The following is a 25,792-nucleotide window of genomic DNA, read 5'->3' as shown; positions in this document are numbered from 1 at the left end:
CAGGCTACAGTTTAGCCTGCTCTGATACCATGTAGAGTAGAGTGGCAAACACATGCTGAAGACCAGGATTTACGTGGTTCAGTAGAGGTGCCTACGTCCACGGATAAATCGCTATCACACTCTCTTTTTATTATTTTCGCATCTTCATCCATGAGGTACATAGGAGAATAAATACAGGAGGGTTACGGTAGAGAAGGAGGTTACAATGATAATCCACATTTTGGTTGGAGTCTAGGAGATACCCACCGAAGGCTTTGGGGACCTGAGATATGGGCCATATGGAGAGATACCCGGAGAGAGGAGGATAGCCTGGCTGATATCTTTAACAGAATCGATAATAAGTTATAGATAAGTGGATTATATATATTACTATGTCAGAACAAGCCCATGCTACCTGGCCTCCTTGGCGAAGACGATGACAATCCCATGCATTGATACTGTTTGATGAAAGAAAATATTTAGAGGATGCATTGATTCGCACAAACATTCAAAGGAAATAATCTACAGGCGTGATTGACTCCTCTCTTTCTATTGAGTCAGGTATCAAACTTCTTCTATCCGCATATATAGTGATAGGCAGCTAGCCTACTGAAGATGGCTCATGAAGGTCTTTATACAAATGTGATGAGCTTTCTGTTGCCAAAAGTTGCTAAGCATGTAAAAACGTAGAGATTCATGGATCTATTATATATGGGTTGATACGCGTATCTCTATTTCTCATATCTTAGATTCACGTATGAGACCCAGCAATCAAGTGGCACCTTAAAATGTGCATTACTTTTAAGTTGTAGTTAATCTTTTAAATTTAGAAAACATGTGTAAATTTAATAGTATTAAGTTGCAGTTTTTCGTTTTAGCTAAGACTGCTTGCTTTTCACCTTCTTGTGGGCTGTATTGTATTGTACCATCTTGATGCTGTGATCGGACTGTCCACATCGCGGGGTAATGCAAGATACATGAGCACGGAGAACACCGCATCACAACTCAGTTCTTTTTCTTTCAAACTCTTTTATTTTCTTATATCGGAAATTTAGGGATCACGTCACGTGCACTTTTTCGATTCTTTAATTTCTTTTTGTTTCAAAAATTGTAAATTTGAAAAGACGACGACGATGGAAGCGGAATTCAAAAGGGTGGTCAAATCCGATACAAACCATCCCCTCGGGTCCCTTCTTCTTCTTCTCTCTCCCCTTTCCCCTCCCTCCTCCCTTTCCGATTTTCTCCTACTCTCTCGGACTAGAGAGAGAGGGAGGGACACCCACCCACTGTGTCGGTCACCAGAGAGAGAGAGAGAGAGAGAGAGAGAGAGAGAGAGAGAGAGAGAGAGAGAGAGAGACTGGACCAAGGGTGGGGGCGTCTCTAGGGTTTTTGAGAGAGAGAGAGAGAGGTGTATTCATGCCGAAGGGCAGCGAGATTGATGGTTCGATCTCCCAATCGAACCTGATATTCCAAACCCGTTCGATCTGCGGGTGGGTGTACCGACGGGAGGGGTAGAAGTTGAGGATAGCTTGCTTGTGCTTGTTGGGTGGTGTTGGGAAGGTTTGTTTGTTTTTGAGGTGGTGATGGGCGGGAGAAAAGTGTCCGTCCGACCCAGTCCTTGCAGCGGCCGCCGGATCCTCGCGGAGAAGAGGCCGCATTCCGACGACGTCGTCAACAGCGTCAAGAAGCTGCAGCGGCGGGAGATCTCTGCCAAGGGAAGCCGGCTCTTCAACAAGAGCAGTGCTCAAGAGCGATTTAGGAATATCCAGTTGCAGGTCAGCATTTCTATGCTTCCCACCAACACCTTCTTCCTACTTTTCCTTTTTAGGTTTTTCCTAACCCCCCCCCCCCCTCCCTTTCTTTGGGATAGTGTTGTTAGCGTTGTTACTGCTTTGCCAATTTTTTGTCGTTTATTTGCTTTCGATTTAAAAAAGTTAGAACTTTACTGGGATAGTTCGTGGATGAATTGAAAGATATTCAAATTTGAAAGTTGCTATGTTCTCATTTTTTTTGTTACAGTCATGGAGACATGACAAATTTATGATGGTTTCGCTTCAGAGGTACCGTTCTCTACGGTGGGCCTGGAGAAACAAGGGCCCTGTTAGAGATGCGAGACTTTATATTTGATATTGCCCCCAACCACATTGTGCTATAATAATTTCGAATCTTGGTGCTTTGTTCCTTTTTTTTTTCTTACTGGGTTAAGTCCTTTTCTTTCAATTTCCCAACTTTTATTTCTTTCGTTCTCAGTTAAAATGATAGGTAATTTTCTTGTTGTTGTTTCATTTCAATTGAAAATAAATCGCCAACATAACAGCGTTGTCAGTGTATACAAGTTTGTAGTTATGTATCAGCAATAGTGTCAACTCCTTTGGCCCCTTGACCAAAGTCTTGTTAAGCTTATATACACTAGCCCTGTATATGGTGTCTAGGATGAATGTTTGACCAAAATAGAGAGCAATAATTTGGGTGTTTAGTCCATTACTGAAAACTAGACATAGCCAATTTCAGACTCTTGAATGTGTGGAGCCCCAATATGCAAAGTGGTGGAACAACTAAGGCAACCAGATAGGGAAAACATTGGCATCTGAATGCAGACTCATTGTAGACAGAGTTATGCTTGGACTTAAGACCCATGGTCTTGTACATTGCCTGAATTCCTGAAGCACAGATGCTCTCATCTAATTGTGGTGGAGAATCCATGTTTGATTCATGCCATGACCCATGAGCGCAATAAGCAAGTCCTGATTTCTTTTATATGTAGCAAATATCTTGACCGTCCAATAGTTCTCAACTGGATTCTATTAATGCAGCTTACAAGGGTAACAATAAGTTCCCCTAACAAGATCAATAAGTAATAGGGGACAGAGCTGATTGTAGCTTTGGTCATGTTCGTTTGCCTACAGCAACTTTGATCGTCTTCATGGTTTGTAAAGGAATGCATGTTAAATAATCACATATATCTATAATTAACATCTGCTGATTTGCCAGTGTGTCGTGATAGTGCTAATAGCATGCATCAAATTAATCAATTAATTATGAAATGGGATGATATATGATTGCTACCAATGTTGTGCAAAGCGTTGAGGCGTGGCGTGGCGTAGTGCTCCACCAAAAACTAAAGTGAGGCATAAACAGTGTTGTTAAAAGCGTTGAGGCGTAGCGAGGCGCTCCACCAAAATCTGAGGTGAGGCGTAAGCCTCGAGGCGCAAAGCGTAAGCCTCAAAAAAAATTTTAAAACTTAAAAAAATTATAAAAATTATCTAAAATTATAAATAAATAAGAAATAACCATTAATAAATAAATAAGAAGCAAGCATAGTGTTTTGCATGGCACCCATAACCACATTTAGGTTCCAGTCATCCATATCGCCATTCCTGTCATTAGGACCTCACTGATGCAAGTTGTTTTCATCAAATTGGACCCTGTGTATGTGATCTACATCATCCATTTAGTGAAGATCGACATTTGAATAGACAGAATCCGACTTATGTGCAAGACTTTTTGCTGATTCAAAAATCAATAACCATTAATAAAAACATGGTTTTTTTGTTAAAGAACACTGTCAAAATAAATTGAAAATCATGTTTTTTTTTGTTAAAGAACACTATCAAAAGATTGATTTCTATTAAATCAACTGTGTTGAACCCATCGATAGGTTCAGATTGATCAAAATAGCTTAGTACCAATGAGATCCCAGAGGGAGTTATTGTAATGAAATGGTGGTCTTCAAAAAATGCACAAATAACTCACAAACAAGTGTCTATTGGAGACACTACAAGCATGACCCTTGAAAGGGTATAAAAGGAAGAACACTTGAAAAATAAATAATACTTTATTCATGAACAAAATGCTTAAGAAGCATAGTACTTTACATTGAAGGGGTTCACCCCTATATATACAAAAAGTGGAAGAGAGAGGAGAGCTCATTTTGAGCTCTCCAAAAGAGACGTTGGATTCCAACGTCTCTTAATATAGCTGTTGGACTACAATTCAACAACATTTATTATTATAGCTGTTGGACTATAGTCCAACAACATTTATTATAGCTGTTGGACTACAGTCCAACAACTATTTGCACAGTCAAGTTCCAACAGGAACTTGACTGGATCAAATATCTAGTTTCTATTGAACTAGATGCTAAAAAAGAAAATAAAGAAAAATATAAAAAGAAAATAATAAAAGAAAATATAATAATATTAAATTATATATATATATATATATATATATATATATTACAGTTTACATTTTAACACTCCCCCTCAAACTTACGGTACAATGAGCGAAAGTTTGTCTAAGAGGAAGTGAAATCTGGGAGCAGCGAGAGGCTTGGTGAAGAAGTCTGCTAATTGATATTCTGATGTAACATATGGCAGATCAATGGTTCCATGTAAGTATTCCTCTCTGACATAGTGACAATCCATCTCAATGTGTTTAGTGCGCTCATGGAATGTCCGGTTGCTTGCAATGTAGATCGCACTTTTGTTGTCACAGCACATCTTTGAAGCTTGCGTTGCTTTAGCTCCCATATCCGCTAGCAATCGTCTGAGCCAAACAACCTCCATAGTGGTGGTTGCCATGGCTCTGTATTCAGCTTCGGTGGAGGAAAGAGAGACTTTCTGCTACTTCTTGCACCTCCACGAAATTAAGGTTTCACCTAGGAACACACAAAAACCAGTAGTTGAGTGTCTATTATTGGGATCACTGTTAGAAAGTGAGTTGGAATACATTGGGTTCAATAATGAACCCATACTTATGCACGTGAAGTGCAAATATACCCATTAAAGGGAAACAATACAAGCACATAATGTGCTAACCCATAAAACCCATAAAAAGGGAAAAATATGACATAAAGTCATAAGTTGCATATCATTGAAGAAATAATGGACAAGGGGTAAAAACCCCATTACAATGGAGCATAAGCTCCCTCAAGGATTAGAAAATACAAAGGGGGAGACCCCTATTTATAACACAAGAAAGGAGCCACTTAGGGGGCTCCCAAAGGAGTCGTTGGGAGCCCCCAACGGTCACATTTGTGACCGTTGGGGGCTCCCCAACGACTCTTTGGGGAGCCACCCTAGGTTGCGCAAACCACGAAAAAGGAAAAAATAAAAAATAAAATAAAAGATAAAATTACAAACATATTCCAAATGGAATATGCGTAAAACTGGAAATGTCTAAACTACCCCTATGCCTATAAATAGAGAAATATATATTTTATATATATAATTAGGATAATACATATGCATATATACCATATATGAATATGTATTATACTTTATATATATAAAATATATATAATATTACAAATGTTGAATGATACATTTTAACACCCCCCGTCAAGCTTTGCGTGGGGGAACGAAAAGGTTGAAGACGGCAAGAAGAAGAATCTCAAAGCTTCAAGAGCCTTCAGAACGAATGCCATTGTAAATATCTTCCTCCAATGTCTTTATCGATGAGCACCTTCTATCCAAGGGACTTCCTTTTCTCTTATCTTCAAGATCCTGAGAAAAGAAACCAACAAAGAACAAGTAAAAAATACCTTTGCACTTTACTTAAAAAGGAACATTCCTAACAAGGTGCAAAATTTATGTATAATATGATAATTACTTTAGCATGAAACGAAAAATTTTGAAAACCAAAGTTTCTAAATCATACATTATGTTAAAACAAAAAAATGAGCGGAAGCACATTATGCAAAAATAAATTGCAAGAATGCATAATGCATTCATAAGGTCCAACATTGGACAAATATAACCCCATAATGAGGAATAACAAAAAGATCCACGAAGGGATACCACAAGAAGCCTACGAAGAGGCATAAAATACATATGCTTTATTGAATGAGGGCCCAAAAAGGCCATAAAGAGCATATACTTATCATGAAATGAATTAATACTCAAAGAACTCATTAATGAACATGCTTCAAATATGTAATGAAGTGACAAGCAAGAGAAACAAAGTCTCCAAGCATACTTTAGGCAAAATAAACCCAAGAGTTCACAAGGTTTTAAAATCATTTATGAAAGACATACTTAATACACATTTTGCATATAAGGGTGAAAAAAACCATAAGCACTTAATATATAGATTAAATGCTAAGAAACCAACATGACATGCATATCAAAAATATGATTTGCTTGAAAAACACAAGTCATGAATGAAATTTTGCAAATTTCAACAATAGTTTATCCATTACAAACATCTTCCTCATTAGTCCTCCAAAACCCATAAATCAAGTGTATAAGCTACTAGATCAAGAATATAAGGCCATTAAAGGCCAAAGACACACACAAAGGTGTGTAAAAGAACCTCTTGTCTACATATAATAATACTTGAAATAAGTGCATCTACGACAAGAACAAGAGAATACATGCCAACATGGACTAAAAAATATCTCTTGCATACGTAAAAAATACACTTAAAACCAAGTATGTTCAGCTACTAGAACAAGAGTAATAAGCCAACCATGGGCTTAACACATAATACATCTCTTGTCTACATATGATAGCACTTGAAATGAGTGAAATAAGCCAACCATGGGCATACATCTTAAGCGACTAGAACAAGGACACAAACGCCAACATAGGCTAAAAATCACACACCATGGTGTGAATCAACGTGCCTTGTGTTAAAATGTAAAACTGTACATATATGTATATATAATAATATTATATTATTATATATATATATAAATACATTTTTCATTTCTTTCATTTTTGTAATTTGTTTCCTTTATTTTTATTTTTTGTCTTTATGTCATCTAGTTCAGTTCGAACTAGAATGACTGTTGCTAGTCAAGTCCTGTCCAGACTTGACTAGCAATAGAGCTGTTGGACTGACACATTCCAACAGCTCTAAATAGAGCTGTTGGACTGTGCCCAACAGCTCTATTGAGTCCTCTTTCAGCTGTGTATATAAAGGGGTGCAACCCCTCTTGTATTTTACTCCAATGCTTCTTAAGCAATTGGTTTTTCATATCAATAAAGAATACATTTTTATTTTTATTTTGTTTCCAGTTATACCCTTTTTAAGGGTTATGCTTTAGTGTCATTCTTGACATTTGCTCTTGTTAATCTAAGCTCGTGTTTCGAAGATCCCCATTTCATTTCATGGTATCAAAGCCGCGGAAGTACTAAATCTTGAGGAAAAGCTGCCTCGGTTTCCGTGCCCGTTTGCAAAAGTGTTCGCCACTTGAAGAGAAGTGTTTTATCACTTCATTGGAGAAGATTTCACATCTTGTTGTATTGTTTTTTTTTTCTTTCTTTTTCATTTTCCTTGTTTCTCTTTTATCCCTATTCTTTCTCTCCTTGTAATCGATGGATGACAATGATAAAGTCACCATCATGCCTATGAAACTAAGCGATACGAACTATGTAACATGGGCTTCAATCATGAAGCACCATATATGGGGAAAAGGCTTATGGGGGATTGTGGATGGTTCCGATTCGGAACCTAAGCTATCTCTTACTAAAAATGAGGGAGATAAAGAGGTCCCTCTATCGGAAGAAGAGAAAATCAAGGCTATTGCCTCATACGAGAAGAAATGGAAAGAATGGAGAATATCTCATGCGAAGATAATGTCATGGCTTATCAATAGCGTTGACATTAAAAAATGCTCAAGTCTTGCCAAATTTGATCATGCTGATAAGGCATGGGAATACCTTAAGAATATGTATTCCCTTAAAGATATTGCACACGTGTGCAACCTCCAAGAAAAAGTTCGAATGATGACACAAGGAGACAAAACTATTCGTGAATATTACAATGGGTTGTCCGAACTTTGGGAAGAACTTTCCCTTTTAGAACCAAAGTGGCATTGTGCCGAAGACATCGAGCTTCGTCAGAAACAACTCGATGCTGAACATTTTTACCAGTTTATCACTGGATTAAGGCCGGAATTTGAAACCACTAAATCGGCCCCTACTTCACCGGGGAAAAATTCCTTCTATTGTTGAAACTATTGAAGAGTTAACAATGGAAGAAAATCGTCTCCGGAAAGGTTCTTTAAAAATTGAAGATGATTCCGTTTTAGCCGTGTCTAGACCAGGGAATCATGTTCGATCATATAGGCCTCCTCACTTTAACCGACAAAATGGTGACTATGATAAGAAGAAAGTTATTTGTCATCACTGTCATGAACCGGGACACTACAGGCCACAATGTCCCAAACTTAAGGAGCTGAGAGAAAAAAGAGCTGCAATTGCTGGATCGGAGCCTAAAGATCAGGATGCACCAGTTTCCCTGGCCCAACTAATGGAGATTCTTCAGCCTCTCATCAAAGGTGCCTCTTCCTCATCTGAAGCTTCAACCGGCGCAGCAGCCTCATCTTTTTCTGATCTAGGTAAAATTTCTTGGCTTCTTGACTCTGGTGCATCTTTTCATATGACCCCAAATAATCAAAGTCTATCCAAATGTGTTAAAAATAAAACAAGTGTGTCAAAGGTCTTTACTGCTGATGGGACTTTTCTTGAAATAGAAGAAATAGGAAATTTTGAAAAAATTTATAAAACAAAAATTTTTTTATTCTAGAAATTAAACATGTTCCCAAATTAAATTTAAATCTTTTATCTGTAACTCAAATTTTTGATTATGGGTGTAATATTTCTTTTTCTTCTCATGGTTGTTGGGTACAGGATCGCCAGTCAGGCAAGCTGATTCGGGAAGGCCATAGAGAAGGAGGACTCTATTACATGGATTTTTTGGAAATGCCGAAGAAAGCTTTTTGTTATAATATTCAAAAAATAGAGTTGGAACTGTGGCATAAGAGACTTGGTCACCCACATATAGCCAAAATCCAACATTTTCCAAATCTAGGGAAATTTTGTAACTCTGAATCATTTGATTGTAAAGATTGTATTCTCGGCAAAATGAAAAGATTACCATTTCAGAACAGAACCTTTTTCTCTTCAAGACCACTTGAATTAATACACTCGGATGTTTGGGGTCCTGCACCAGTAATTTCTAAAGGAGGATTTGTTTACTATGTTATTTTTGTCGATGATTTCTCCCGACATACGTGGATGTATTTTCTCAAACATAAGTCTGAAGTATTTTCATACTTTCAAACTTTTCATAATATGGTTAAAAACAAGTTTCAAAATGATATTACTATTTTTCGCACAGATTCAGGGGGAGAGTTTTTATCCATAGATTTTCAAAATTATCTTAAATTGCATGGCATCACACATCAAAGATCTTGTCCTTATACACCTCAACAAAATGGACTGGCAGAACGAAAACATTGCAATATTATAGAAACCACTAGGACTTTATTAATAGCAAATCAAGTCCCGAAAGACTTTTGGGCAGAAGCTGCCTTAACTGCCACCTATCTCATTAATAGGATGCCATCTTCTTCGTTACAAAATATCACTCCCATTGAAAAACTTATGAACATTTCTCCAGACTACTCTAGACTAAGAATATTTGGGTGCAAATGTTTCATATTTACTGACAAAAATGATAAACTTTCCCCTCGTGCGATTCCCTGTGCCTTTTTAGGATATGCTGAAAACCAGAAAGGTTATAGATGTTTTGACTTCAAAAATAATAAACTACATGTGTCTAGAAATGTTTCTTTTCTTGAAAAGGAGAGCTTCTTTGATTTTAGAAAATTAAAAGACGTCACTGAGTACTCCTTTTTGCTAGATCTAACATCAACATCTGATTAATATGACCTTGACTGTAACTTTGATGATGATCAAAGAATTATTGATCTTAATATTGAAAATGAAGAAGTTCATAGAGATACTAGTATTCAATATTCCAGGCGACAAGAGTCTAATCCTCCATGTGCACTTGAGAAATATTCTAACATTCCAACTAGACAATCAACCCGAATCTCGAGGCCTCCAGGAAAGTTTGTATCATACGAGTCTTTCTCACCCACATATAGGGCAGTTATTGCATTAATTCACTCATATGAAGAACCATCCACATATTTTCAAGCAAAAAATGATATCAAATGGATAGAAGCCATGAAAGCTGAATTAGATGCATTTGAAAAGGCTTCTACATGGAATATTCAAGATCTTCCTCCAGGGAAGAAAACTATAGGATATCGATGGGTTTATAAAATTAAAACCAAGAGTGATGGTACTCTTGAAAGATATAAAGCCCGTTTAGTAGCCAAAGGTTATGCCCAAGAATATGTGATTGATTATGAAGAAACCTTTGCTCCGGTGGCTCGTATGACTACTGTCCGAACCTTAATTGCCTTAGCTTCTATAAAAAAATGGTCTATTTTTCAAATGGATGTCAAAAATGCTTTTTTAAATGGAAAGCTACTTGAAGAAGTATATATGGAACCCCCTCCTGGTCTAAGTATTCCTAAGGGTAAAGTCCTTCGCTTAGAAAAAACTCTTTATGGACTTAAACAAGCACCAAAAGCTTGGTATGATAGGTTTAGTCGTGTTATGATTGATATTGGTTTTCAATTCTGTTTAACTGACACTGCTTTGTTTATTAAGAATTCTGATGCAGGGATCAGTGCTTCTTCTCTATGTGGATGATATGATCATCACCGGAAGCGATAAACAGGGAGTTGAAACAATCAAAACACTTCTTAAATCTCATTTTGAAATGACTGATTTGGGCTTGTTGAGATATTTTTTAGGCATTGAAGTTGCTTATTCTCCTAGAGGATATTTATTATCTCAGACTAAATTTGCTTTTGATATTGTTTTCAGGTCTGGTATTACTGATGATAAGAAAGTCGACACTCCAGAAGTTGTTAATGTTAAAATGAAGATTGATGATGGAGAACTTCTTGCAGACCCTACTCCTTAGAGACAGCTTGTCGGGGCACTTTCCTATCTATCCATTACCAGACCAGATATAGCACATGCTGTTCATACATCAAGTCAATTTCAACATGCTCCTACTTCTGTTCATATGGGAGCAGTCATGCGTATTATCAGATACATCAAGTCCTCTCTTTCACGAGGACTTTTCTTATCTTCCTCCTCTTCTCTTGATTTAATTGCATATACTGATGCTGATTGGGGAGGTGATCCCAATAACAGACACTCAACCACTGGCTTTTGTGTCTTTTTAGGGGAATCATTAATCTCGTGGAGGTGTAAAAGGCAGCAGAAGGTATCTCTCTCATCCACCGAAGCTGAATACAGAGCCATGGCAACCACGACCATGGAAGTAGTTTGGCTCCGACGACTGCTTGTTGACATGGGAGTTGAAGCAACAAAGGCTTCACAAATGTGTTGTGACAACAAAAGTTCGATCTACATTGCCAGTAACAGAACATTCCACGAACGCACCAAACACATCGAAATGGATTGTCACTACGTCAGAGATGAATATCTACACAGGATAATTGATCTGCCATATGTCTCTTCAGAATATCAGTTAGCAGATTTCTTTACAAAGCCTCTCGCTGCTCCCCGATTTCACTTTCTCTTAAACAAACTTTCGCTCATTGTACCGTAAGTTTGAGGGGGAGTGTTAAAATGTAAAACTGTATATATATGTATATATAATAATATTATTATATATATATATATAAATACATTTTTCATTTTTTTCATTTCTGTAATTTGTTTCCTTTGTTTTTATTTTTTGTCTTTATGTCATCTAGTTCAGTTTGAACTAGAATGACTGTTGCTAGTCAAGTCCTGTCCAGACTTGACTAGCAATAGAGCTGTTGAACTGACACATTCCAACAACTCTAAATAGAGTTGTTGGACTGTGCCCAACAGCTCTATTGAGTCCTCTTTCAGCTGTGTATATAAAGGGGTGCAGCCCCTCTTGTATTTTACTCCAATGCTTCTTAAGCAATTGGTTTTTCATATCAATAAAGAATACATTTTTATTTTTATTTTGTTTCCAGTTATACCCTTTTTAAGGGTTATGCTTTAGTGTCATTCTTGACACTTGCTCTTGTTAATCTAAGCTCGTGTTTCGAAGATCCCCATTTCATTTCACCTTGTCTACATATAAAAACACTCAAGACAAGTGTGTTCAGCTACTAGACCAAGAGAGCAAAAGCCAACAAAGGGCTAAAAACACACGAAGGTGTAATAAAATTCTTGTCTACATATGATGACACTTAGATAATGGGCATAAAAGGAAAAGACTTTTGAGGCAATAAACTTGTAATGAAAATAATACCTCGAATAAAACAATACTCCTTTTAAAATGAATTCTCATAACAATAACATGCATGTAAAAAATATCTTCAACAAGATACTATAATCGATAAAATAAAATTCTTGAGAACAAATGTGTGAACATACACACACCAAGAACACTTAGAATACTTGTGCAAAACGAGCACCACATACGGAATCACAAATGTGCAAATGCAGTCATAAGATTCATAAACAAATAAAAGGTTGGGCTATAATCCCAAAACATATTGATTTCAAAAGTACCTTAAAACATTTAAGGTTTCAAATACCATATGTCCATCACATTTACTTAGAAGCATCCATAATATCAATGGCACAAGAACAAACTAGTGACACACTCATATATCAAATCATTTTAGAGTCCCAAGGTGCCCATAACTCACCTCAACCACCATCTATAATATGGTAAGTGGACAATCTAAAAAGACATAACAACGAGTGTCACACTCATAATTAGAGATCATATACCAAATCATTCTAGAGTCCCAAGGTGCCCATAACTCACCTCAACCACCATCTATAATATGGCAATTTGGACAATCTAAAATGATATAACACGAGGTGCCCATAACTCACCTCAACAAACATCTCTAATAAAACAATAATAAGGCCAAAACAATGATGCATTAAATAACATGTGATGGACAAACATAAATGCCACAAAAAGGGCAATAAACACATAAGGAATCATTTTCCAAATAAATTTTTTTTACAAAGAGGACCGATTAACAAATTGAATCAAAGGTCCAATAAAATCCATCAAAACAATTTTGCATAACCACAAATTATGCTTAATCTTCAAAAGAAGTCTTGTACACCAAAAAGGCTTATTATGCAACAAACATAACATGAAATATTAAGCAACATCATGTGTACGAACCGATTTGGAACAAACAAGCCTTAACTATGAAAGATATAAGGTGCAATTAAGCGGTGAAGTTCGAAAATGACAAACTTAGGCCAATATAGGCATTCATAAAGATGGTGAAGTTCAAAAAACTTATGAAATCTACTATTGCAACTTAAAAATGATACTCATAAACAATCATGAGATCTACATAAAAGAGTATATACTCACAAGAAGATTATAAGGACCGAAAGGCTCCTTAAGGAGAGCTTAAACACAAATAAAACTCCCAACGAAGGGGAAAACTCCATTAAAGTGGAAGAAATCCCAACAAAATAGATTCATTAACAAAACCTTATGATAAAATAAGATTGTACTATGGCATAAATAAAAATTAAACATTTATTGAGGGAAAAATTAAAAAACTCTTAGTTTTATCAAAAAACATGACTTAATAGATTCTTACCTACTCCTAATGAAATAAGTACGCAATAAACATTAGGGAAGACCATAACTTTTATAATGAAAATATGCCGAAAAGCAAGGAGTGCATTAAGCACTTACAACATTCACTAATGAACAAACAAAAGGGCAAACACCCAAACCCACAAGAGACAACACAACATAAAAATATAAATATCTCTTATTGAAAAGAGAGAGAGCTCTCTAAATGTTGAAAACATCCTTAAGAGTGTAAAGATGAAAAGAAAATCACCATATTCCATAAGACCATTTTAAAACTTAATTCAACCGGTATTATATATAAAAAAAACTTTCTTAATTAAATGTTGCTCATATAAAACAGACACATTGGGTAAGAGAACATAATATGAAATTTTTCATATATGACAAACAATTTTCAAAAAAGCTACATTTCACAAACATTTTAATCTTAACATACCTTTCTTTAAGGACTAAACATTCATATAAAGGTATTCTCATAAACAAGGTTAGGTTTAAAAAGTAGATTCAAAGTTCCAAAGGGCATAAATTTTTACGGACCGATTAAATCAAGTTTTGAGCAATCATATATCTAATTTTTCGCAAAACAAGTTATCATTTAAAATTTTTCAAAGAAAAACATACGAAAAAGATTCAATGGAGTAGCAAGTAACTCAAATTTTTATAAAAGGACTTAATGACAAAGAGCACACATAAAAAACAAAGAACATATTAAATTCTTCATACAATACTTCAAAGAAACAGAATGCATACCGAATAACTATAAGAAAAACAATAGAGAGAAATGAATACTTCACCATTTTTCTTTAAAATTCTTGAACACCACGCTTCCCGATGCACCAAAGAGCAACTCGATCTCAACCGGGCTTTGATACCATGTTAGAAAGTGAGTTGGAATACATTGGGTTCAATAATGAACCCATACTTATGCACGTGAAGTGCAAATATACCCATTAAAGGGAAACAACACAAGCACATAATGTGCTAACCCATAAAACCCATAAAAAGGGAAAAATATGACATAAAGTCATAAGTTGCATATCATTGAAGAAATAATGGACAAGGGGTAAAAACCCCATTACAATGGAGCATAAGCTCCCTCAAGGATTAGAAAATACAAAGGGGGAGACCCCTATTTATAACACAAGAAAGGAGCCACTTAGGGGGCTCCCAAAGGAGTCGTTGGGAGCCCCCAACGGTCACATTTGTGACCGTTGGGGGCTCCCCAACGACTCTTTGGGGAGCCACCCTAGGTTGCGCAAACCACGAAAAAGGAAAAAATAAAAAATAAAATAAAAGATAAAATTACAAACATATTCCAAATGGAATGTGCGTAAAACTGGAAATGTCTAAACTACCCCTATGCCTATAAATAGAGAAATATATATTTTATATATATAATTAGGATAATACATATGCATATATACCATATATGAATATGTATTATACTTTATATATATAAAATATATATAATATTACAAATGTTGAATGATACATTTTAACAATCACCTCCCCAGTCAGCATCAGTATATGCAATTAAATTTAATGAAGATGAAGCATACAAGAATAGTCCTCATGAAAGAGAGGATTTTAAGTATCTAATAATACACAAAATCGCTCCCTTGTGCACGGAGGTGGGAGCATGCTGAAACTGACTGACTGTATGAACCGCATGAGTTATATCTGGCCTAGTAATGGAAAGATAAGAAAGAGCTCCAACAAGCTGTCTATAAGGAGTAGGATCATCAAGAAGTTCTCCATCATCAATTTTCATTTTAACATTGACAACTTCTGGAGTGTCTACTTTCTTATCATCTGTAATTCCAGACCTGGAAACGATATCAAGAGCAAATTTAGATTGAGATATCAAATACCCCCGAGGGGAATAAGCAACTTCAATGCCTAAAAAATATCTTAATAAACCTAAGCCAGTCATTTCAAAGTGAGTTTTAAGAAGAGATTTGATATTTGCAACTCCCTGTTTGTTGCCTCCGGTGATGATCATATCGTCTACATAGAGAAGAAGAATAATGATGCCTGCATCAGATTTCTTAACAAACAAAGCAGTGTCAGTTAAACAAGGTTGAAAACCAATATCAAGCATAACATGACTAAATCGGTCATACCAGGCTTTTGGAGCCTGTTTAAGACCATAAAGAGCTTTTTCTAGACGAAGAGCTTTACCCTTAGGGATACTAATACCAGGTGGGGCTTCCATGTATACTTCTTCAACGAGATTCTCATTCAGGAAAGCATTTTTGACATCTAATTGAAAGATAGGCCATGTTCTAATGGAGGCCAAGGCTATTAAAGTTCTAACAGTGGTCATACGGGCCACAAGAGCAAATGTTTCTTCATAATCGATGCCATACTCTTGGGCATATCCTTTTGCTACTAAACGAGCCTTATATCTTTCCAGGGTCCCATCACTTTTGGTTTTGACTTTGTATACCCACCAACAACCTATAGGTTTCTTACCCGGAGGGATATCTTGTATCGTCCAAGTATTGGCCTTTTCTAGTGCATCCAATTCTATTTTCATGGCTTCTATCCATTCTATATGATTTTTTGCTTGAGAATAGGATGATGGTTCAACATATGATTGTATTAATGTAATGGCGGCCCTATACGTGGGTGAAAAAGATTCATAAGACACAAATTTTTCTGGAGGTTTAGAGATTCTAGACGTTCTTCTAGGTGAGACTTCAGAGTATTTTTGTAATGCACATGGAAGATTTTGCTCTCTACGTCTTGAATATTGTAGACTAACATCCCTATGGATTTGCTCTTCATTATCATCATTTTCAACAACAATAGGACTTTGATCATTGTCAAGGTCACATCCACATCACATTCATTGGATTTTGAAGTTGGATCAATTAAAAACGAGTATTCAGTGACATCCTTGGATTTTTTAAATTCAAAGAAGCTTTCTTTTTCCAAAAAAGATACATTTCTTGACACATATAATTTGTCATTTTGAAAATCGAAACACCTGTAGCCTTTTTTATTATCAGCATATCCTAAAAAGGCACATGGGATTGCACGAGGAGAGAGTTTGTCATTTCTGTTGGTGAAAACAAAACATTTGCATCCAAAGACTCTTAATCTAAAATAATCTGGAGTTAAATTAACAAGCTTTTCTATTGGAGTTGTATTCTTTAATGAGGAAGATGGCATCCTATTAATGAGGTAGGTGGCAGTTAGGACCGCTTCAGCCCAAAAACTTTTTGGAACTTGATTTGCAATTAGCAATGTCCTAGTAGTTTCCATAATGTGCCGATGTTTGCGTTCGGCTAGGCCATTCTGTTGTGGAGTGTGTGGACATGATCTTTGATGTGTAATACCATGTAAATTGAGATAGTCTTTGAATTCGTTGGACATAAATTCTCCCCCTGAATCAGTGCGAAAAACAAAAATGTCATTTTGAAACTTATTTTTAACCATTTTATGAAATATTTAGAAGTTAGCAAAGACATCAGATTTATGTTTAAGAAAATAAATCCAAGTATGTCTAGAAAAGTCATCAACAAAAATGACATAATATGTATAACCACCTTTGGAAATAACTGGTGCGGGGCCCCAAACATCCGAATGTATTAACTCAAGTGGTCGTGAGGAAACAAAAGTTCTACTAAGAAATGGTAACCTTTTCATTTTGCCAAGAATGTAGTCTTTATAAGAAAAATTTTCAGAATTACAAATTTTTTCCAAACTTGGAAAATATTGAATTTTAGACATATGAGGATGGCCAAGCCTTTTGTGCCATAAATCCAATTCTAATTTCTGAATATTATAACAAAATGCATTCTTGAGTAATTCCAAAAAGTCCATGTAATAAAGTTCTTCTCTATGGCCTTCCCCAATTAGCTTCCCTGACTGGCGATCCTGTACCCAACAACCATGAGAAAAGAAGGAGATATTACATCCATAATCAGATATTTGCGAGACAGATAAGAGATTCAAATTAAGTTTAGGGATATATCTAACTTTTGGGATAAAAAATCTTTTGGATTTTTGAAGATTTTCAAAACATCCTATTCCTTTTACTTCAAGAGATGTGCCATCGGCTGTAAAAACCTTTGACACACTTGAGTTATTTTTAAGACATTCGGATAGACTATTAACATTTGGGGTCATATGAAAAGAAGCACCAGAATCTAAAAGCCAAAGAAAGTTACCTGGACCGGAGAAAGATGCAACTGCCGCTCCAGTTGAGGCTTCGGTTGAGGAGGATACCCCTTTGAGAAGAGGTTGAAGGATTTCCATCAGTTGAGCCATAGACATAGGTGCATCTTGATCTTTTGACTCAGATTCAACAGATGCAACTCTTTTTTCTTCTCTTCTTTTTAACTTTGGACATTGAGGCCTATAGTGCCCCGGTTCATGACAATGATGACAAATAACTTTTCTTTTATCAAAGTCGCCGTTTTGCCTTCCAAAATGAGGCGGCTTGTAAGTACGAGTATGATTCCCCGGTCTAGATACAGCTAAAACGGAGTCATCATCAAATTTTGGAGTACTTTTTCTAAGTCTATTTTCCTCCATAGTGAGCTCTTCTAGAGTATCAACAATAGAAGGAATTTTTCCACGATGTAAAAGGGCCGATTTGGTGGATTCAAACTCCGGCCTTAGACCATTCACAAATTGATAGAAATGTTCCATATCAAGTTGCTTTTGGCGAAGCTCGATGTCTTCGGCACAATGCCATTTGGGCTCAAGAAGAGCCAACTCTTCCCAAAGTTCGGACAACTCATTATAATATTCTCGAATAGTTTTATCTTTTTGAGTCATTGTCCGAACTTTATCTTGTAAATTGCATACATGTGCAATATCTTTAAGGGAATACATGTTTTTGAGGTATTCCCAAGCCTTATTGGCATGCTCAAACTTAGCTAGACTAGAGCATTTTTTAATGTCTATGCTATTGATGAGCCATGACATAATTTTTGCATGCCCTATCCTCCATTCTTTCCATTTCTTTTCATAAGTGGCTAACGCCTTACTCTTCTCTTCTTCCGTTAGAGGAACCTCTTTATCACCCTCTTTCTTGGTAAGAGATAGTTTAGGTTCCAAATCGGAACCATCCACTATACCCCATAAACCTTTTCCCCAAATGTGGTGCTTCATAATTGATACCATGTAATGAAATGGTGGTCTTCAACAAATGCACAAATAACTCACAAACAAGTGTCTATTGGAGACACTACAAGCATGACCCTTGAAAGAGTATAAAAGGAAGAACACTTGAAAAATAAATAATACTTTATTCATGAACAAAATGCTTAAGAAGCATAGTACTTTACATTGAAGGGGTTCACCCCTATATATACAAAAAAGTGGAAGAGAGAGGAGAGCTCATTTTGAGCTCTCCAAAAGAGACGTTGGATTCCAACGTCTCTTAATATAGCGGTTGGACTACAGTCCAACAACATTTATTATTATAGCGGTTGGACTATAGTCCAACAACATTTATTATAGCTGTTGGACTACAGTCCAACAGCTATTTGCACAGTCAAGTTCTAGATCAAATATCTAGTTTCTATTGAACTAGATGCTAAAAAAGAAAATAAAGAAAAATATAAAAAGAAAATAATAAAAGAAAATATAATAATATTAAATAATATATATATATATTACAGTTTACATTTTAACAGTTATGACCACAAAGGATGATATAGGGATGAGTGGAGCCGGGTTCTCCATAAACGTAGGTTACACGGTTTCACAAAGAACAAATGACAAAAGAAGAAGCTGGGGAAAAACACACAGATCTTCGTCGACCCATCACAGAGAAGAAGAAGCAAAGAAGTTTACCTGTCATCGGAAAACGCAGAGGTCGCTGGAATGGACGGCGGTGGCGGTGAGCCGTTGGCCGATGGCGAGTGGTGGCTGGCGGGTCGCCGATGCCTTCTCAGCAGAGGAAAGAAGAAGGTGGAAGAGGCGATGACCGACGACGGGTGGTGGCCGGCAGCGAGTGGTGGCCGACGACAACAGTGGCGGGGGACGAGAGGGGACGGAGTGAAGAGAGAAAGGGCGAGGGCTTTCCCTCGCCCCGAAGCGCCTGTCTTTTTTAAAGACAGGTTCTCGATCTTTCGAGAATATGAGCCCGGATCCGGGTCGAACTTGGGTCCGGGCCATCCGATTTCTTAATGCGCGCCTCACTTTGAGGCGTGCCTCGCCTCAAGGCGTACGCCTCAAGGCGTACGCCTCAAGGCGCATGAGGCGTACGCTTTTGTGATTTTGCGCTTTTTAAGTGCGCCTCAAGGCGAAAAGGCCCTCGCCTCGAGGCGAGGCGCGCTTTTTGCGCCTTGAGGCGCGTTTTTAACAACACTGGGCATAAGCCTCGAGGCGTAAAGCGTAAACCTCAATTATTAAAAAAAACCTTTAAAAATATCTAAAAATAAAAATAAATTAAAGAAATGCTTTATTGATGAAGCAACAACCATTAAGAAATAGAAAATAAGCAAATGACTAGTTTTGGGTTTTTTGCTTTCTTTTTTCTTTTGATAAAATTACAAAATTCAGAATAAAAAGCATCAATACAGAAAAAAAGAACGATTCAAATCGCATCTAAGGTCCATCTGCTTTTCTAGATAGACAGCAGCAACAACATTGAAAAAAATCATCAATACAAAAAAAATGATATAATTACAAGATTCAGAAAAAAATCATTAATACAGAAAAAAACATGATTCAGATTTCATCTAAGGCCCATCTGCTCTTCTAGATAGACAGCAGCAACAACATTGAAAAAAATCATCAATACAAAAAAAATGATATAATTACAAGATTCAGAAAAAAATCAGTAATACAGAAAAAAGCATGATTCAGATTTCATCTAATGCCCATCTGCTCTTCTAGATAGACAACAGCAGCAGCAACATTGAAAAAAAATCATCAATACAGAAAAAATGATATAATTACAAAAAATCATCAATATAGAAAAAAACATGATTCAGATTGCAATAAACAACAGCAACATTGAAAAAAATCATCAATACAGAAAAAATGATATAATTTCAAAAAAATTATCAATTCAGAAAAAAGCATGGTTCAGATTGCAATAGACAGCAACAACATTGAAAAAAATCATCAATACAGAAAAAAAGCACCTGTCGGTAGAGAGAGAGTTGAGCTCGAGTTCTTCTTCTTAAAGACGAGACCCAAGAGAGAGGGAGAGACGACAGGCGAGAGAGATAGAGTGAGTCAAGAGGCGAGAAAGAGAGAGAGGCGAGATGCAGATAGAGAGGAGAGGCGAGAAAGAAGAGGGAGAGACGAGAGGGTGAGGCGACAGAGAGAGGGGGAGTTGACAGGCGAGAGAGAAGAGGAAGAGTGAGTCGAGAGGTGAGAGGCCCGACCCTATTTAGGGTCAGGCTTAGCCATAAATTTTGGTCAAAAGGCCTGCCCCTCACTTTAAGGCGTGCCTCGCCCTGAGGCACACGCCTCATAACGCATGAGGCGTTCACCTTAGGGATTTTGCTCTATTTGCATGCGCCTCAAGGCAAAAGGGGCCTCGCCCTGAGGCGAGGCATGCTTTTTGCGCCTTGAGGCGCTACAGAACATCCTGAGTGATTTAAAGCCTGTTAAGGGCATAAACAGTTGTGCCAACAGCATCAGTTGATTCAGGGTCGATTCATTCAGAATCCTAAGGGCCACGGGCCACCGCTATGAGGCTCATAGATTGCTACAGTGGTAGTGCATGAGTATTTCACACACTTACATAAGGCCATAGTTGCTCAAAAGTAAAGAAAAGTGAAAGCGGGTGAATTTTGGATTTTTGTGAAAAAGTGAATGTCATATATCAGTATATGAGTCAGCTACTTAGCATACATAGGTGAATGCATGAAACCAAGAAATTTATTTTCATTATTTTCTTTTCCTTATTCTGCACGAGGTTTTCATGTTGCAGACCTTTCAGAAACAAATTTTTTTCTGTTGAGAATTCCTGGAGCTATGGATGATGTTTTCAAATGGGTAAATGAGCTACCTATAATTTCATGAGTATGTTTTTAATCTTTGCTGACATCTGTCATGAGTTTAATGAACTTTCCTACAGGAAGAGTTTGATACACATGATCCCAAAGCTGAGTGGTTCTTGCAACTTCACTTTCTGAAGAAGAGCTCTAGAATAATTGAAATAGTTGCTGCCCACGACATCGTTTTTGCTCTCACACAGTCTGGTGTATGTGCAGCATTTAGCAGAGGTTTGGATGGTTGTGCATCCTAAAAATTATTCAGATAGGGATCTTTAATTTGAGTTTTTATTTTCATGAAAGCGTATTTGATCTATTTATGTTTGTTTGTCATGTACAGAGACTAACAAGCGAATATGCTTTTTGAATGTGAGCCCTGATGAAGTTATCCGGAGCTTATTTTACAACAAGAATAACGAGTCACTTATTACAGTTTCGGTTTATGCTTCTGATAACTTTAGCTCTCTGAAGTGCAGAACAACTAGGATTGAGTGAGTATCGGTTTTTTGACTCATGCAACATGCCTGGTACCCTTCTTGGATATGGCTTGTTGAAATTTCTGTGAAAATTTCTTAGGTATATCAAATGTGGTAAACCTGATGCTGGTTTTCCTCTTTTCGAGTCCGAGTCCTTGAAATGGCCAGGATTTGTTGAGTTTGATGATGTAAATGGAAAGGTTCTTACTTATTCTGCACAGAACAGGTATGTGTCTTTCAGCATTTGGATGCTTTTTCATTGCATGTATGTATGCTTGAGTCCTCATCCTTTTTTCTTTTTCTGGTTATTTTAGCATATACAAGGTGTTTGACCTCAAAAACTATAAGCTATTGTACTCAATATCAGATGAGCATGTCCAAGAAATTAAAATCAGGTGCAAGTCTCCCTCCCTCTCTCCCGTGTGTGTAGTTGTGTGTATGTGTGTTAATTTGGTTATCTTAGCAATTTCGACTTCCATGCTTGCATTCATGCTTTGATGAATTAAAAGAGAAAAACTATGTTAGTCAGTCGTAGCCTTTAGCGATTTTTCAAAAGACCTACCTTACGATTTTTGTTGAGAGGAATTCAGAACTGTGTGTTTTGCTTTTCATGAAAGGAAGGTGAATGGTAAAAATTAGGAGAGAAAAAAAGCCAAGACAAAATATGAGAAGAAGGGGCAAATGAAAAGTTGAAGCAAGTTATAGCTACAAGCATATTTTTGGGGATATGACAAGCATGCAAATGCATGACTAGCCATAGACATGAAAACAGATACTCTTTTCTAAAGTGGATTAACAATTATTCTTTTGATGAGGGATGGGTTCAACTGAACCTGAGGCACTTATGAATTAAGGGTGGACATCGGGCTGGGCCTGGGCCTCCTCTTGAAGCCAGCTTGAAGTAAGATTAAGCCTGGCCCAACAAAAACAGTCAGGGCTGAGCTTGCTTGGCCTGACCCATATATTTTTCTTGTAAAAAGTGGGCAGGCCCGTAGCCTGGCCCAAGCCAAGCCTAGGCTGGGCCTCTTTATGGGCCAGGATTGAGAAGTCCCAGTCCGTCAGTCAGCCCAGCCTGGCTCGTTTTCCATATATACCTGCATGCCATCCCAATCCAGTTTAGGCCCATGGGACTAATGGGTGGGCCATGGGTCATGCATCAAGCCTGGGCCCAACCTGAACCGGACTTGACAGGGCCCAGCTCAATCAATGGCTCAGTCAAGCTTGTCCAAAAACTGGTTGGGCCAGTCGATCCACTGTCCAGTCCTAATCTTTAGTACAAATTATTGAACAACAATTCTAAGACATTATATTAATAAATATAAGTTGAAAATTGATAGTCAATTACAAATTTTAAAATGTGTAAACTTCAGGACACTGACCATGCTTCACACATTTGACTATGTCCGCAGAATGTTGTGGTGTGTCCTATGTCATGTCTAGAGTTGCGGTGACATGGGTCACACATGGTAAGTGAAGTGTCTTATGTGACGTATCCTTGAAGATGTCTTAGTCTCTGTAGAAAGAAGTATCATGCGCAGACCATGTAGATGTGTTTGTCATATGATAAAACATTCTTTGGAGCTCTTTTTTTTTTAAGGTTTTGGTGCATTCTGTGCTGTTGATTTTTCGATTCCTTTACAAATCAGTATCCATATCAAATGCATGTTTTCCATGAAGATCATATCTGTATGGTCAGATCTAGAAAACATTCAATGGGAACATTTAAAAATAAACGAGAGAGGGAGAGTGGTCCTTGTTTCTCTATTACTGATTTGTCCATCACTTGTTTTTGTAACAGCCCGGGTATTATGCTACTAATTTTTACAAGGGCCAGCGGTCATGTCCCTCTCAAGATTCTATCAATCGAGGATGGTACAGTTCTTAAATCTTTCAATCATCTCCTACATCGAAATAAGAAGGTAGACTTCATTGAGCAGTTCAATGAAAAACTTCTTGTCAAACAGGAAAATGAGAACCTTCAGATACTTGATGTAAGTCTCTCTCTCTCTCTCTCTCTCTCTCTCTCTCTCTCTCTCTCTCTCTCTCTCTCTCTCTCCGCGGGTGCCTTCTACCGGTTTACTCCAATAACTAGTGGAACTAGGAGAGACCAATATACCTCTTTTTTTTTACTTTCACGAGGAACCTAGAACATGTGCCTGGGCACCCAGATTTATCTGTGTGTGCCTTCTTGCTACAAGGATTATTAATTTCAATTATTTTTTCAGGTGAGAAATGCACAGCTGACTGAAGTGAGCAGCACAGAATTCATGACACCGTCAGCATTCATCTTTCTATATGAAAACCAGTTGTTCTTGACATTCCGTAACCGCACTGTGTCTGTTTGGAATTTCAGAGGAGAGCTGGTTACTTCATTTGATGATCACCTTTTGTGGCATCCAAACTGCAATACAAACAACATTTATATTACTAGTGACCAAGACCTAATAATTTCTTACTGCAAGGTTGATCCTGATGATTCTTTGGCTGAGAGTAATGGTAGGGTTTTCATGCAGGTTTTCGTTATGTTGTGATTTTTTTTTCATGTGATTCTAGTATGATATGAAATATAGGAGTCAGATTTAGAGCATGTTTGGGAATGTGACAATTGTTCTTGCCCTTGATAATTCTCATTGGGCATCAACATTTCTTTGTCTGTCTAACATTTCCATCGGTTATCTTGTTGCTCAAAATTGAATTGGTCAAAGACACGAAATGCCTGCCTTGTTAGAATCCATATTGCCACTTGGATAGTTGGCAATTTGGATTCCCAGATATGAAAGAATTTGTGCCCCAGTTTTCACCCGTTCTTTTCTTTTTTCTGATGGAACGAGAAAGGTGTTGACAAAACTGTGGTATTGGGTCAAAATTATAATGATTTTCTCTCGTTTCTCAAAATCTGGTGGCAGATAGAAGTTTACTCATTGCAATATGATTTTGGCCCAAACAGTTACTAGAAGTGAACTTGAGGAAAAACAGGTTCCCACAGGTTGATAGAATGTCACCACGGTACCACACACACACACACACACACACACACAGACAAGAACATGAAATCTGTTAACTGGTTTGCTTTTGATCATTTCCTTCACAGCTGGTTCCATTAATATTAGCAACATCTTGACTGGCAAATGTCTGGCAAAGATTCGAGCATGTGATCCTAATGTTACTATTAGTCATAAAGAACAAGCGAATTCATCCAAAATCTGGAGCACTGTTGCAGAAGCATTGGAGGACATAACAGCATTGTTTTATGATGAAGACCGGAATGAAATCTACACTGGTAATGGGCATGGTTTAGTGCATGTATGGTCAAATTAGGATGCCAATTTCCTCAGTGGAAGCAACTGAAGGATTATTATTGAGGTGCTTCTTGGTAGACCATGCACTTGTATCATTACATTCTCTCCTGAATTATTCTTGGTTGTACCAATGGTCCAGTTTGTCCTTTATCTCTGGTTGATTATTCATTGTTGTATAACTAATTCTGGCCATTTAAAGCTGCCCATTGTCAGCTTATGAAAGGAGAATTTCAGCCAAGCGTTGCAATGTTCATGTTCGTGCTCAATGTACAAATTGGTGAAGTGATTATCATTGCTTGTTAGTAGGGAACATGCTTTGGATTGAATTATTTCAGTAAAAAAAGCCTGTGTTATCTTCAGCCCCAGCAGTCAGCAGTCCGAACATTGATATGGAACATGTAGTGGTGTTTGCTCATAAACTTGATGTCCCTCGACTTCATTATCATGAAGGCTTGCGTGGTACATTAGAGGACTAGGTAGATCATGGGCAAGGGCAGAGATTTGCAATGGATTAATAGAAATCGAGTGGCCGTTACTTCTTTCAGAGACCAAAATTGCGTTGTCCTCTATCGTCAATTTGGAATCTTTCAGAAGCGATATAATT

At 37.2% G+C, this 25,792-nt stretch overlaps 1 protein-coding gene across 1 annotated transcript; it reads left to right on the top strand.

Annotated features, from left to right (window-relative positions):
* Positions 1-1,204: 1,204 nt before the first annotated feature.
* Positions 1,205-25,454, top strand: LOC149846095 (uncharacterized). The gene is made up of 8 exons (XM_089997844.1): positions 1,205-1,754; positions 21,497-21,644; positions 21,754-21,904; positions 21,990-22,115; positions 22,204-22,284; positions 23,688-23,880; positions 24,115-24,385; positions 24,981-25,454. The coding sequence occupies exons 1-8, from the start codon at positions 1,563-1,565 to the stop codon at positions 25,205-25,207; spliced, it is 1,389 nt and encodes a 462-aa protein (XP_089853970.1). The 5' UTR covers positions 1,205-1,562; the 3' UTR covers positions 25,208-25,454.
* The last annotated feature ends 338 nt before the right edge of the window (positions 25,455-25,792 follow it).

This window comes from Nuphar pumila, chromosome 2, assembly GCF_984573655.1.
Source record: "Nuphar pumila chromosome 2, dmNupPumi1.hap1.1, whole genome shotgun sequence".
Classification (NCBI taxonomy): Eukaryota; Viridiplantae; Streptophyta; class Magnoliopsida; order Nymphaeales; family Nymphaeaceae; genus Nuphar; species Nuphar pumila.
The sequence above is the reverse complement of the archived record's forward strand: the minus strand, read 5'-3'. Positions and strand labels throughout refer to the sequence as shown.